The sequence below is a fragment of the Spermophilus citellus genome (assembly GCF_964194105.1).
Source record: "Spermophilus citellus genome assembly, chromosome: 1".
NCBI lineage: Eukaryota > Metazoa > Chordata > Mammalia > Rodentia > Sciuridae > Spermophilus > Spermophilus citellus.
This window is the reverse complement of record NC_138182.1, coordinates 212,425,435-212,439,388: the sequence shown is the minus strand read 5'-3', so window position 1 is coordinate 212,439,388 and position 13,954 is coordinate 212,425,435. Positions and strand designations below refer to the sequence as shown.

The following is a 13,954-nucleotide window of genomic DNA, read 5'->3' as shown; positions in this document are numbered from 1 at the left end:
AAATCAGGAATCTATCTTGAATACTGGAATACAACTGTGAACCTCACATCTTATATTAGGAATTGACCAATATTTAGGGGGAAAAAAAAAAGTAATGCCTCTGAATGACAGGGAGACAAAAACTTTAATGGGAAAAATAAAACTTTATTTGATAAAGCTTTATAAACTTAAAATTTTATCACATCTTGTGATCCTGTGCCAATTATCACAATATTGGTCATTCTTGCTTCTTGTGTTACTTGTGAGAGTATGTGGTAATAAGTATTCCAATGCTATGCATATCAACAATTGTTCCCTAGTCAGTTAGACATAAGAAGAGAGAAAACAAAAGGGATTTTCTGACAACCCCCTCCCCCCAAACAAAAAGAAAACCACCAAATGCCCTTTATGCCAAATATTCCACTAGCTTCTTTTGAGGGGGACATTCACAAAATGATTTAACAACAGTAAAAAAATATTTCACCCCCATTTCCTTATTATCTAGTATTTGTTTGCTACGGGAGCCCAAACCCTTTAACCGAATCACTTAAAACGCGATTCATTTTTACACTGGGCTTTCTTCACCCTGTCAGCATTATTTCAAACATGAATTGTCTTCCATGTTTTCTTAAAGGCCACTTATGGAAAAGCCTATTTGTTTTGTATGAAGCTTTAAGACAGTATTTAACCAAGCACCAAGCCAGAGTTACTATTACTTTCAGCCACTTTATTAATTGTGGGGTTAAATGGTAAGATATATATACCCATTTCACACGTATGTTGCAATATGAGATGCTGATTTCCATTAAAAATATCACAGCTGAATTCCTTCTTAAAAAAAAATTCAGTACACTTAGTACCTCAGATTACGGTTTTAAATATTATCATGAATGCTGGTATATGTTATGATCCAACTGTAAATTACTTAAAAAAACCTAGGATTTACTGATGTGATTGCTCTTTTCTCTACATATACTCATCAGAATAACTTTTCATATTTAGCAAATTGTTTTTTAGATAATGGAAAAAAAAATCATCCCAGCAAACATTCTAGTGTTTTTAATTGTGAAGTTATACACTTTTAGAATAAACTTGGGTTTTTATACTGTCAACTTGACCAGGATAGCAAATGTATAAATTGAACTCTAATCATATATGTGTGTGAGAGAGGTACACACACACACATATATATATCCTCATTAAAATACTTTGCATCGGCAAAAATGATTTCCAACATGTGTGTTTTGGAGGTAATTAAGTAACTCTGTATAAAAATAAATGTACTTTTCCCTCCTCTCCCCAGTGACTGAAAAATTTCCACTATTTTTAAAATAATAATAAAAATACTAATTTTTAAGAGCAACAGCCCTTAACTCTTTGCTGGTGCCTGCCATACTGCCTTTCTATACTCCATTCTTAACTCTGCTAGTTTCTTCTTGTATGTAATGACAAAAAGGGGATGTGGGTGGGTTATCACTTTTGTGTATGTCCCGTTTCCAAATTTCCCTCTCCAAAAAGCCAACCAAATAAACAACAACAACAAAAAAAACTCAACAGTGCAACAAAACACAAATAGCATTCCAACAGTTTGGCAAGTGATGCGTTCACCTGAGATTAAGTGATTTTAGGCAGTCAGTAACAAAATGCTGCTTTGCTGTAATAGTAGAAAGGCAACAAATTCTCAAAAGAAACCAAGAAGTTCTACAATCTTGACAGGTCTCTTATTAGCTTCCTCCTCTTATCTCTTTTTCCCCACATATCTGTTGCGTATCTACTACAGTAGGCTGCAAAACATACAGCAAAAAGGATTGGCTTGAAGGCATTTGATGTTTGTAAATAAATCCACAATAGGATCCAAGCTGAAGAGGTGATACATGGTCAGCCTAGTAGGACAATTCTGAGCATGTGCATACGCAGGTAAAGTCCAGGCTATATTAAATAAAAAAAAAAAATGTCAGTGCGTTTTTTCATGTTAAAGTTTTTTTCAAAGCTTTCTTTTGTTCCTTGTTGTGCAGACCACAACAAGTTTTAAAAGAGTATCAAGAGTCTGGCTTAAATGGAAAAAAAAAAAAAAGCTGTAGTGACATTGAACTGCACAATGTAAGCATTGAGCATGTGCAAATTTTCAAATCAAAAGAAGGAAATCATCCCTCTTTACAACATGGTGTCTTGACACGTATGACCATAGGCTAAAGATGACTGCTCTTAGTATGTGCCAGTTTTAAAGAAGAAAAGCTTAGATCTTCAAGCATATTGGAGCAGTCCCAGAATGTTGCTGTAGGCTTCTGAAGCATGATCACTCGTTGTTTCATGTATTTGCCATTTTTCTGGGCAAAAGCAATTCCACTTCCTCTGAAAACGTGTCTCCAAGATACTTCTCTGTCCTCAGCCGGAAGAGATACAGTTCGGAACCCACATCAACTTGATTTAACCAAGTGTTCCTTCAACGAGAGGGGCAGGATGGTCTATCATCTGAAGTCTGATCGGGATTTGGATCAATCTAGAAAACAATGGGAAACATTTACTGTTATTTGATGAGCTATCTTAAGTTCATTCTAAAAAAAGGAGGAGGCAGAATTTTATGAAGAATTAGTTACAAGCGAATTATATTTAGATTGTCATTCTTCTAAAATATTCCCCCGGACAGCCAGGAATCCTCAAATCAAGCCACAAATGACTGACTTGCCTAGTAAGACTGAAATGTCAGAATGAAAGTGTATTACCACGATCTGAACACATGGCAGAACATTTTTAGCATCTAAAGGAATTCTAATGCACTAGAATAACAGGATAGGAAAAAAATACATCCAATTAAAAAGTTTGAAGAACAGATTCTGAATATCCTATTATCATTGAATGAAGAGGATCACTTATTACACCCAAAGGAAAATGACTCAATTAAGGCAATCAGAAAAAAAAAAAAAAGTACTAAGAGTAAAAACAATTCATGTCTAAATTTAAGAATATAAAACATTATATAATATTTCATTATAAAACAATGGTGTGAACTCCAGTAACCCAAAGAACAAGCTAAGTCTTGTGATTTACAACATTATTTTGGATATCTAGACCAATCTTAGAGGTACTAAAAATGTGGACCATAGGCACATTTTCCAGTCATTTTGAAAAATCCTAGAAGCCTCCCTAATTCTCAAGGCCCAATAAGCTGCTCCTGAGTTGTTTATTCCTAACATTGCTAATATAATATCTGGTTCCAAGTTTTTTTTCTCACTATTCTATGAACTTATTCCCATTAAGCACAAAGCTTATTCATGTTCACTGCTTAACTGCCATCAAGATGAGGTAGATAAAAATAGTATACCAGTGTAGGAATTCTGTTTAAGTATTTTGAAATATACTACTTTACCCTATAACAAATGTCAAAATATACAAGAATTAAATTGTAGGAACATGAGGAGTAAGATAAATTCTCATATTCAATTAATGCTTGTAAAATGCCACTTTTTCTATTGATGCTTGAAATATAAAATTACCCCCAAAACAAAAAATGAATTCAATGAGGGTAAGATCATTATCTTATTTTTCCAAATAAAAAGTGAATAGTCATAATTAACTTAGTAAATTCAACAACCCTAATAACTTTTAATCTCCTGTTCTAAATTATTTGTTCTTTGATTATCATGATAATCAAAACCTATTTTTTAAACTCTGCAATACTAAATCCAGCCCATTTCATACTCAAGTTGGTGCTCTTACCTCTGAATAAAGAGGTGGAGGCAAGAACCGAAACTCCTGGATATATGCAAACAGTGGTCCTTGAAGCGCTCTCTCAAAATCATCACAAGCACTCATAGGTGCAAGATTATTCCGCCTTTGTTCCTCTGTTACCACTTCTGCATAACTGGGTGGTGCTGAAGGAAAAAGATACACGCAATTCGAACAGCATGTTCTTATGCATGTCAAAATACACAGAATAGTAGGTATTAAAAAAGAATGTCAAAGCAAAATAATAATTTTTTGGTAATTAAAGCTAGGGAGACATCAGTTTAAATTTAACATTAGGGGTACATACATCTACTCTTTAAAGAAAGATTAAGATTTATCTAGGGTCATATAATTTCAAAAGCAAAATAAAGTTCTTACTACTATTACTACTACACACTATTACTACTACTAATCGGTTAAACTTAGATGGGCATTATTACCTTCAGGTCTTTCAGGAAGAGATAAACCAAGCCAGTTCATATTCATGCTACACTGACTGCTTACACTTGAGGTTCTGCTGCCAAATGGATGCAGAGGAATGGTACCGATGACAAGTGGCAAATTAAGAAACAAATCCATAGCTCCAGGAATATCCACGTATACCTAAATATTGAAAAGAGATATTAAGTTTAGAATAGCAAATGTGATTTCACAAATAACCCAGTTTTAATATTAATTGAGGTTCCCGCTCCCTTTTCAGTTTTTCTACGTATTTGTATGTATGAAATATAAAAATCAAATCCTAGGCCAGTAGTGGTGGTGCATGCCTAATATCCCTATCTATTTGAGGCAGATGGATTACAAGTTTGAGGCTAACCAGAGCAACTTAGCTAGACCTTGTCTTAAAAAAATTAAAAAAAAAATTTTAAAAGGCTGGTATGGATACAGCTCAATGGTAGATTGCCTCTGGGTTCAACACCCAATACTGCACACACATGCACACAAAAAATAAAATCAAATTCTAGATCTAAGATAAAATTATTTCTACATAACTTTATAACTTTTTAAAAAAGCCCTCCTCTTAAAATCTAGACATACCATTAGTGAATATTCCACACGAATTATACTACAATCGAGGATAGAGGGTGAAACTGGTGGAATTTTCAGCAACTTGCCATTCCACGTCTCTGTCTTTCCAGATGATAAGGATTCCCCGCGCAAATTAGCCACAAGCTGTTTCACTTCCTTCATTTTCCCTTTGGCATAGAAGGCCTGTGTTTGGTAAATGGCTGCCTTTGGCACCACCATTCGGGAAGAGCAGTTCTCAATCTCAGCAAATATCTGAATTGATTCACCTAGAGAAAGAGGAAAAAAAAAAAAAACAATGTAATGTAGACTCAATGTTAGAAGGTTTAACTAACTACATGGATGAAGAACTGTCCTTGGAGTAAGCAAGTAACTTAAAATTCATGAAAATGACTGACTCATTTACACAGTAGCTGTATGAAAGGGACTACTTTCTAATTTGTGAAAAGAAACTAGGTAAGTGCAATTTCTGTCATTTTACAGAATACTGATGTGATGTTTCTATTTGACACCAATACTATAAGTTTATACACAATAGCTAGGTGAAAAAAGATCACTTTCTGTGGGGATCAAGCTCATACATACCTGGGGTATAGCCCTTCCTTTCAATTTTGGCACTTAAGGATATTGGGCCTGAGGTACAGAACCAGCAACAGAGAGTCTTTTCTTTTGTGCCTGCTTGGGGTGACTGTAAGAAACAAATTGAGAAAAAAATCAATGTACGAAATGGCAAAATAACAAAATATTTGAAAATACAATCCTAATTCTTGGAGAATTTAACAACTAATAGTGTCACTTTGTTATTGCTTTTTTTCCATGCACCCAAATGTACTTTTTTCTCTCATGGCTTCTGCATATACCATTACTTTTGTCTTTAAACAAATTTCTATCAAATTAAATGAAAAAAGGGCAAAAGGCTTAACATAGTATCCCATAGCTTTAGCCCATCTATTTACATATACAGTAATTTAAAACATCTAACCAAACAAAAAAACCCTTTCCAAATTTTGTTTAAACTACCTTAAGGAAAAGCAGCACAGAAAGGAACTTGGTTATAATCCAAATGTTAACATCTTTCTTTGAGAATGTAAAAATCATATGCAAAAAAGGGGAAACTGCCCATTTTTAAGGATTATTCTTGTTTGCTTTAAAGATGTTATCATTTGCTAAAAACCAAAGTTTTTGAAGTCAAATTTGAATTAATCTCATAAAAATGCCATTAAAAGACTCATTTTAAGCAGGAATTAAGTTTTTTTCAAGAAAGTGATAATTCCCCATCATTTGACAACTATCCCTAATTGGAATAATTCAATATAAGTACAAATTTTAGATTATGATATTTCCAATTATGTAATATTATAATTAATGACATCACTGTTCCTCTTCCACTAAAAATTATCCAGGGAACAGATTTATTTCATACAACATATTGGTCTTACTTCTAAATTTACTTTAAGTTATTATAGTATAAAAAATATGAGCATATTCTTCATCAGTTTGTATCCTCTTGTATTTAAAAATATACATATGTATGAAATTTTAAAATGAAGTTATTTTAAAGTTATAAAAATTCCGTAGTTCAGGTGATTATTATTTAGTATTTATATGTCAAGACAAAGAATGAATAATTCAGTCAATTCTTACCAGTAATGAAGGAGTGTTGATATCTATATGCTCAAAGACTGTAAATTCCTTCTTTAATTTTACTGGTAGAAGCCAAGGCCTGTGCAATTCGGCTTTCACCCAATAGCGCACACTGCCATGTCGGCCTTCGAATGAGGTAGCAAGTGGTCTGTGCAGAATATAAAGTGAATATATTAATCTTATACCTCTTTCTAAGAATTATACAGTAGGTCAGAATAGAAGTGTTAATACATTGTACTGTTTATGTACCAATGAGGTATAAAATCCATGAAAAAATTTCCAAAGGGATAAGTCACTGGGGAAAAAAACTTTTATTTCCAAATAACAATGGATAATAGCTAAATATCATGGCAATTTCTGCCTTAAAAAGCCAGAAGAATAACAATCCCTTTAAATAAAAAGAGGCTACTTTTAATGCTAGTGGCAAAATTATGAAAGTATGATAAACAATTCTTGCAAAGGTCAAGAGTTTAAAAATAAAGTTAAGAATGGCTTAACTATTTCTATTGAGCAATTCTAGACACTAAACATTCAGACTAAATTCCCTATAGTGCTCCATTTCTCACTAGCAAGAAATTATTTTACCTCTTTTTATAGCAACTCATTAAGGTCCAAGAAAATGCCTAGAATAGTCCTTACAGTTTCAAAAATTTCAGATTTCATAAAGTCCATAGAAGTCTGAAAAACTGCTTTCACATAATATGTTCTAATTCTTCTTTATTTTCGAACTTTACTATCTAAGGCTTAAAAAAATTCTTATCAAAATAAGAACTGTTTCTGAACTCTGCCAATTTTCAGGTTTTATTAAAAATACAATATTTAATTATTTATAAGATAGAGTGTTAGCTTTGACTGGTAGATGCATTTCACTTTTTTTTTTTTTACATTTTAGACTATCACATTAACTTATATAATAGAGCAATAAAATATAGTACTTCTAAATCTTACACTTCATGCTGGTCTTCTAGAGTTTATGTTAAATGACTGGTTTACTAATAGAGTATTTAAATATAATACTCTGAAAAACATTTATGAATGCTACATTTAACAACTCAAATACAAGAATTAAGAAAATATAGAATTATGTTCACCTGGCACATAATAAATACTTATGTAATCTAAATTTATTCTCCAGAATAATCAGTACAAGTGCCAGTTTTCAGGTTTTAAGCTCTGTTAAAAGGTGTTAATAAAAAAAAAAATCTTCCTCAATAATTTGTTATTAAGGTATACTAGATTCCAAGCTTTATATTAAAGTATTCTGATAGCTATTTCAAGTGCAGGTCATAATATCTTATGTGACCTTCTTAACAGCTCTCTGCATGGAAGCTAACGAATGTGTATATAAATATCACTACTGAAGTTAGGCTATTCCTTTTTATTTTTACCTTCCAAATTTACTGAACCTAGGGTCTCAACCACTCTGGGCAAGTGCTCTACATCCCCAGCCCTAAAACAAATATTTATAAAGTGCTTACTATTTGATTGGTAACTTCCATTCACTCCCATTAAATGGAATACTATTCATGTTTTAAAAACCTCATAAATGTTGGTACAGAATACTAATAATTTTGCTTGCTTTCTATAATTTTGCCACAGACTAAAATAATAGCTTCTTATGTTTAATATATTGTTTTCCTCTAGCCAGTTTTTGTAATGAAAAGGGTTTTTTTAAAAATAAAAATAAATTAAAAATATTTAATTTTAAGACTGCTTTTGACAATGAATGTCTATAAAAAATGCCTATTACTTATAAATACTTACGTCTGTGGAAGCTCGAAGCTGAATGCATATTCATGCCTTCCTGAATGTATAGTATTGAAGCCTTCTTCGGAATTATCATCATCTAAAACAAAAAACGAAAGCTTATAATTAAATGTTTAACACAACTCAAGGTGGTACAACTTTAAAGACGCTCATAAGATAATGAAGGCCATAAGCTTTGGAATCTTGAGTTCTAATTCTCTCCACTTCTCTGGATAAAATAAAAATCCTTAACTTTCATCTGTCCTGTTAAGAGGGGGATAATAAACAAATACTTGTACCCTATAGGCTTTTTTTTAATGACCCAAACTGCAAAGCATCCTCGTCTAGTACAGCATATGCTAAACAATAGGTTCAAGTTTCAATCATAGTTACCTTTGTTGCCAACTGTTTTAAAATATTAAGACTATAATATATAAAATGAAAAAGACTGTTCATGTAAAATTTTAAAGTATGTCAGTTGAAGGGAATACTACTGACATTACAGAATGGAATATACATATCACAACTCCCAAACCACTAGAAAAGTATCAAAAACGTTGGAGTTTTAAAAAATGATTTCAATGCAGGTTTCATAGCTGAAAACAATTCCATATTGATCTAGACTGATCACAATACTCAACACTCATGTTCTCCTACTCATAGCAATAGCTTAAATCTCATGTACACAAAGTATACTTTATTTCATCACAAAGGACAGGACTTAAAAAAAGATGCCTTCTAACAAGGAAACAAAATTGTTCAATATCCTTGAAAAATGAAGTATAATTAGGTACTTTCCAGTTGTTAGAATAAGGAATGACCTTTCATTTTATAATCAATTTCTTTAGGTCAAATACATTGTCTTAAGTGGCATGAAGAAATATATTACTGAAAAATGTGGGCGAGGTTTTCAATTATTAAAACAGTACTTTTAGCCTCAACTAGGTAATACAATTACGCAATGTATTTTCTGGATGGAGAAACCTTTATAATTAGCTACCAGAGCAAGGAAAAACTGGACCATTATTTAACTTTTCTTCACCAAAGTACTAAATAGATACAAAAATGTGATGCTTCCCTTATATCAAAGGAATGGGAGGAAAAGCACCTACACATCGATTTTTCATCCGAAATCACTGGGACTCGCTTATGTCTACAGATTATTTCCCTTGTTCCCTGGGTAAATTCCCTTGAACAGATCTCAGCACTGAAAACTAGCTGGGGAGTTGGGGGCCTTTTAGATACGTTCTCCGTGAAGGCTCCCAAAGTTTGCCTTCCCCTGTCTTTCTTCCCTTCTTGCTTCCTTTTTGTGCCAGCTCAGCAGTCTCATTGAGGCGAGCCACGGCGGGCCGCGCCGTGGTAAACAAGTGCCTGGCTGTCAATCAAGAACTAGACCGGAGCAGGAGAGGACCGGCCTAAACCGGCGCGAGCAGATCCCAGCCGGCCCGCCCGCGCGCCTCCGCAGCACGCGCGCTCCGCTATACATACGGCATACGTCGCGCGGCGCTCGCGCCCGTGCCCGCGCAGCCTAGCCTGCTGGATAGGGGGCGGGGCGACTGCGCCGCGGCGCTTCCGCTTTACACGCCCCAGCCGGTGACCGGTTCGATCTGGCTTGGGCCACCCTGACACCTTTACAGTAAAGGCAAGGGAAAAGTGGGTGGTGAAGGGGAGGGAGCCACGGTTTAGGGGAACAAAGGGGTAAGGGGCAAGAGATATTCCCCTAAGGCCCCTACACAGATTTCGATGTTTGAAATACTTTCCCCTCTCCTGGACAGCCACTGACATCCCCCACCCCCCCCAGGTCAAATTAGGGTAGCCTGTTTGGGGACCGGACAGGTGTGCAAATACGCTTTGTTTGCGCTAAGAAGAGAAAACAAGCATTTATAGACCCATTTCACCCAGGAAAATGGGGTCTTGCTCTTTTTCCTAACCCAAGTCCCTCTTGACGGGGTTTTTAGCTAAAGTTGCGCCCAAGGCCATTTGGCACCTGTAAGGCCGGTGGGAGCTTCTGCATCTGAAATGTTAATCTTTTTTTTTTTTCCGGGGGGTGGGGGGTGTCCCAAGCAAGCTGCCATAAAGGACAACAGGACACAGTATGACATGAGCACCGGGCGCCAAAAGCAGCCCGAGAACGAAGGCGAACACGAGAGGAGGCGGCTGCTCTGGAGGGACCTTTACCGGCGCACGCCGGTTCCAAGCCTCGCCCCAGACACCGCGAGCCCACTCTCCCCACCCGCTTGTGCCCAATCCAATCAGCGCCTGGCATTGCCTTAGCAACAGGCTAACAAACCCGACTCCGCCTATCACTGGGAGACCGGGGCGGGTCTCAGTTACCAGGCTAGTTTGAGAGCTCCCAGTTTTAAGTCATTGAAACTATTCCTGGCTGAGATCATGTCCACGCGTTGCAGGGTTGGGGGGCATCTCGTGGGGGTGCGGGGCAGATAGTTTTCTTTACCATGAAACTATTATGCAATTAGTAAAATTAAGTCTTTCCTACGAATCACTGTTCTACTTTTTTTTCCATTGCAAGTCTCAACTCCTTAAAAGAAAAATCTTTGTGTCTTCTCACCCATTTTATACAAGGCTGCAATTTCCAGAAAGGTTCGAACACAAACTCATATGTCCACTTTTTAACAAATGCCAGGACTGTCATTAGGCATTTGCATTACCTATTGGTGTTATCCTTGTGAGATTAACTTGAAATTATTACAGGATGCAAAGTACCTTGTAACTATGAAAATTCTAAACTGATTTCACCTTTAAATTTTCACAATGCATTTAATGCTGTAAGCATCCTTCATTTCTCACTTGCCTTAGCACTCTACCAGGACATACATTTTTAATAAAATAAAGAAGGTAAAAATATGCCTCTCTCCTTTCTCTAAAATCGTCAAGACTTGAACTAAATGCTGCATTAAAAAAGAGAAGCACAAAAATTACATAACCAGTTTTAACATTATATTCTTCTTGGGCTAGGAATTAAGTCATCGCCACCACCTGACGCGTGTAACCAATCTGCTGAGAGCAGAAGAAGCGCCCCTCCTCACCACCCCCCAGAACTGGTCCGAAACAGGATTGAACCGCTTCTAACAAAGGGTGGAAACTTAGAAAAACAAGCTTAGAGTCTCCTATATTTCCACAATGTAACCATTTAAACAATAGATTGGAAATCTCAGGATCCCTTCTCCCTTTGACAACCCTTTATCTCCCTCTTATAACCAAAAATCAAATCCAACGTGCAGTACACTTTTCAATTCCATCTAACTGGCATGGGTTTCATTGAATGCACGTTCCGAAGTTAGACATGATGCTTGGAAAAGAAAATTACTGACCCTGAATGGCTTCGTATACTGACCTAATCCCTACCATAATGTCAGATACTATCCTTTAAAATGAGAATGCTTGGTGTAAATTTCTGAAGGAATTGGAAAGAATAGGGAAAAAACACGTGGGGTGTTGATAACCATATGTCAAAATAAGCCAGGGCAACCCTTTATCAAAGAACAATGATCAAGTCTTTAAAATTAGTCTTTTGCATGTCAATATTGAAATGAAATACATCTACTGACCTTCTTAAAAATGTTATTTCACTTCTTCACTGAAGATCAGTTTTTAGATCTAAGGTTGTAAAGTAAAAGAAAAAACAATCTAATATTGTGCTGCAGTTTTTTGCAATTCAATTGAAAACATATTAGTAAAATTATTGAACCGGATTTAAGCTGAATTTCTAAGTAAGAAGCAAATGGATTACAAGTGCGTATGGCAGAGGCACAGACCAAGCCGGGTATAGAGGTAGTTGAATAAGTGCAGTTTGCAGTCACTTTGCAGATGCCTGCATGCATTACGGTTTAACACACGAAGAACGTCAAGGAGAATCAAAATCTTCCAACTTTGCTAATCTTTATCAAACTGCTGTTACGCTAAAAGAACCACATTAAATGAGAAAACCGAAAAGGTACTTTTCCCCCCAAAATTAGTCTAATGACTTACATAAAAACTTACCTCTTTCGTGCCCAATTAGGATGTCTTTATGGTTGAAATATTCTACTTCTTCAGTGTAATTCTGTGTATAGGCAGTATTGGAGCCGGCGTTTCTAGATTCAGTCCAGCGTACTTTCGCATGTCCTCTTGCATGAATTTTAAGAGATTTTACTCTGATTTCTCCAGTAACTTCTAAATTCACCCTTCCTGAGACAGTATCCCCACTAGAATACACAGGGACATTGCTGTCATTAAGACAGTCAAAGCTTATTGTCAAACTCTTCACCTTTCCCAGCACCATGATTATAACAAAATCTATAAAAATATAATGTAAGACAAAAAAAAAAGTCAAGATCGCATATAGAATGTGATCTTCACTTAACACTGATCAATGTCTTTGCCATGCAAAAACCTTGCAGGCAGGATCAGTGATTCTTCACAAATAGTTCATTGAGATTTCTTAAAAAGTCAGGGCAGCAGGGAGGCTGCTGCTCCGCGCTCCTGCTCGTCTCAGTGGTCTCCTTACAAAGACGGGCGGCTGGAGCCTGCCAGCTCATTTAAGAGCAGCTTTGTGAAAAACAACCCCAGTGCGCACGCGCACGCCGCGGCTGCGGTCCGCCCTCCCTGCGCGCCCCCACCGGGGCCGGCTCGCTCGCTCCCTGGCTCGCACGCTCGCTCGCGGGTACAGTAGGTGCAGAGCTTGGCGAAGGAGACAGTGGTGCTGCCGGGAGGCAGAACCTGACTTCTCTTCATTGTGGGCTCCTATTGGTAGGCAGGCTACCGTAAACCCTCGACATGCTATCTGGAACCCCTTACCGAGCACACTCTAATAGAAAGATAATGGTGGAGCGGCCGGGAAGCGACTAGGGCTGGGTGGGGAACTGTTTGCACAGCCAAGTAAGGCTAAACTGCTGAGTGACCAGCCCGAAGCGTGCGTTACCGGCACTGCAGGGTTTTACCAGCTGCCTGGATGGGAGGAGGAAAAAGTGATATGTGAAGAGGGGTGGGGGAAGGGGAGAAACCGGTTGGGCAAGCGGCTGGTTGCTGAGTTTAAGCTAACGAATTTCAACAGAAAACGTAATAAAAGCCAGACAAATATTATTCATAGACAAGAGCATTCTTGACTAAGGTTTTTCTTTTTCTTAAAAACAACAACAACAATAACAACAACAGAACTTTGCAGGCAGGATCGAAATGAACTCAATAGAGGCCAAAGAAGCCTTAAAACAGAATACTCCAAAAGAAGAGAAACTACAATCAGATCAATAGGCTTTGCTTTTTCTCTTAATTGCCTTCTCCATCCTCTAGATAGAAAATAAAACAAAGAAAACTTTGTTTCCATGATAACACCGGAGAAAAGGCTTGCCCACTTCCTCGAAGGAAGAAAAAAGTCCTTTTTTAAGACGCCACCTACGGCTTCATTTGCAGGGTATGACAATTACAACTCCTGTGCCCACGGGAGTAAGAATAGAGTTCAGCCCCCAAATGTACCACCTTATAAGGGGCAGTATGACATGGTGGTTTAGCTGACATGTTTATAACAACACCGAACAGTCTTTGTTAGAAATTAGTGAAGCACATAGGATGTTTTTTTTAAGAAGTATGTCTTAGGATATAAATGAGACTTAGTTCTGTAAAACTTCGTTTTCAGCGGAGAGCCTCGGATGGTTCAACATAGTGATTCTCATTCTACAAAAGATAGGTGCATTTCTCATTTCGTTGTAAATGTTTTGGTAAAAAATAGCAAGTGCCTTCCTCACATCGTATTGGATTCAGAGTATAAGGACATAAACTCAGATTACTGGCAATCAACATAACACATCATAAGAGAAATTTAGAAGGAAAAACTTAA

At 36.6% G+C, this 13,954-nt stretch overlaps 1 protein-coding gene across 2 annotated transcripts; it reads right to left on the bottom strand.

Moving 5' to 3' along the window:
• Nucleotides 1-322: 322 nt before the first annotated feature.
• ARRDC3 (arrestin domain containing 3) lies at nt 323-12,647 on the bottom strand. 2 transcript variants are annotated; one of them, XM_081280100.1, is made up of 8 exons: nt 12,124-12,645; nt 8,140-8,221; nt 6,376-6,523; nt 5,317-5,419; nt 4,744-5,000; nt 4,146-4,308; nt 3,697-3,851; nt 323-2,479 (listed from the first exon to the last, which is right to left on the bottom strand). In XM_081280100.1, exons 1-8 carry the CDS (start codon nt 12,401-12,403, stop codon nt 2,423-2,425), a joined length of 1,245 nt encoding a protein of 414 aa, XP_081136226.1. In that variant the 5' UTR covers nt 12,404-12,645; the 3' UTR covers nt 323-2,422. The 2 variants fall into 2 exon arrangements, with proteins under 2 accessions (XP_081136226.1, XP_081136227.1); XM_081280101.1 differs by lacking the exon at nt 323-2,479 and having other exon boundaries at nt 3,703-3,889; nt 12,124-12,647.
• Between the last annotated feature and the right edge of the window lie 1,307 nt (nt 12,648-13,954).

What these genes read in the sequence shown, in the direction of transcription:
- ARRDC3 (XM_081280100.1), bottom strand. Translation starts at nt 12,403, where the DNA reads ATGGTGCTGGGAAAGGTGAAGAGTTTGACAATAAGCTTTGACTGTCTT. An exon ending in AAGGAAGGGCTATACCCCAG is followed by an intron (nt 5,001 to 5,316) that starts GTATGTATGAGC and finishes CTCTTTCTCTAG; the next exon opens with GTGAATCAATTCAGATATTT. An exon ending in TCTTCCTGAAAGACCTGAAG is followed by an intron (nt 3,852 to 4,145) that starts GTAATAATGCCC and finishes TTTTTCCTTCAG; the next exon opens with CACCACCCAGTTATGCAGAA.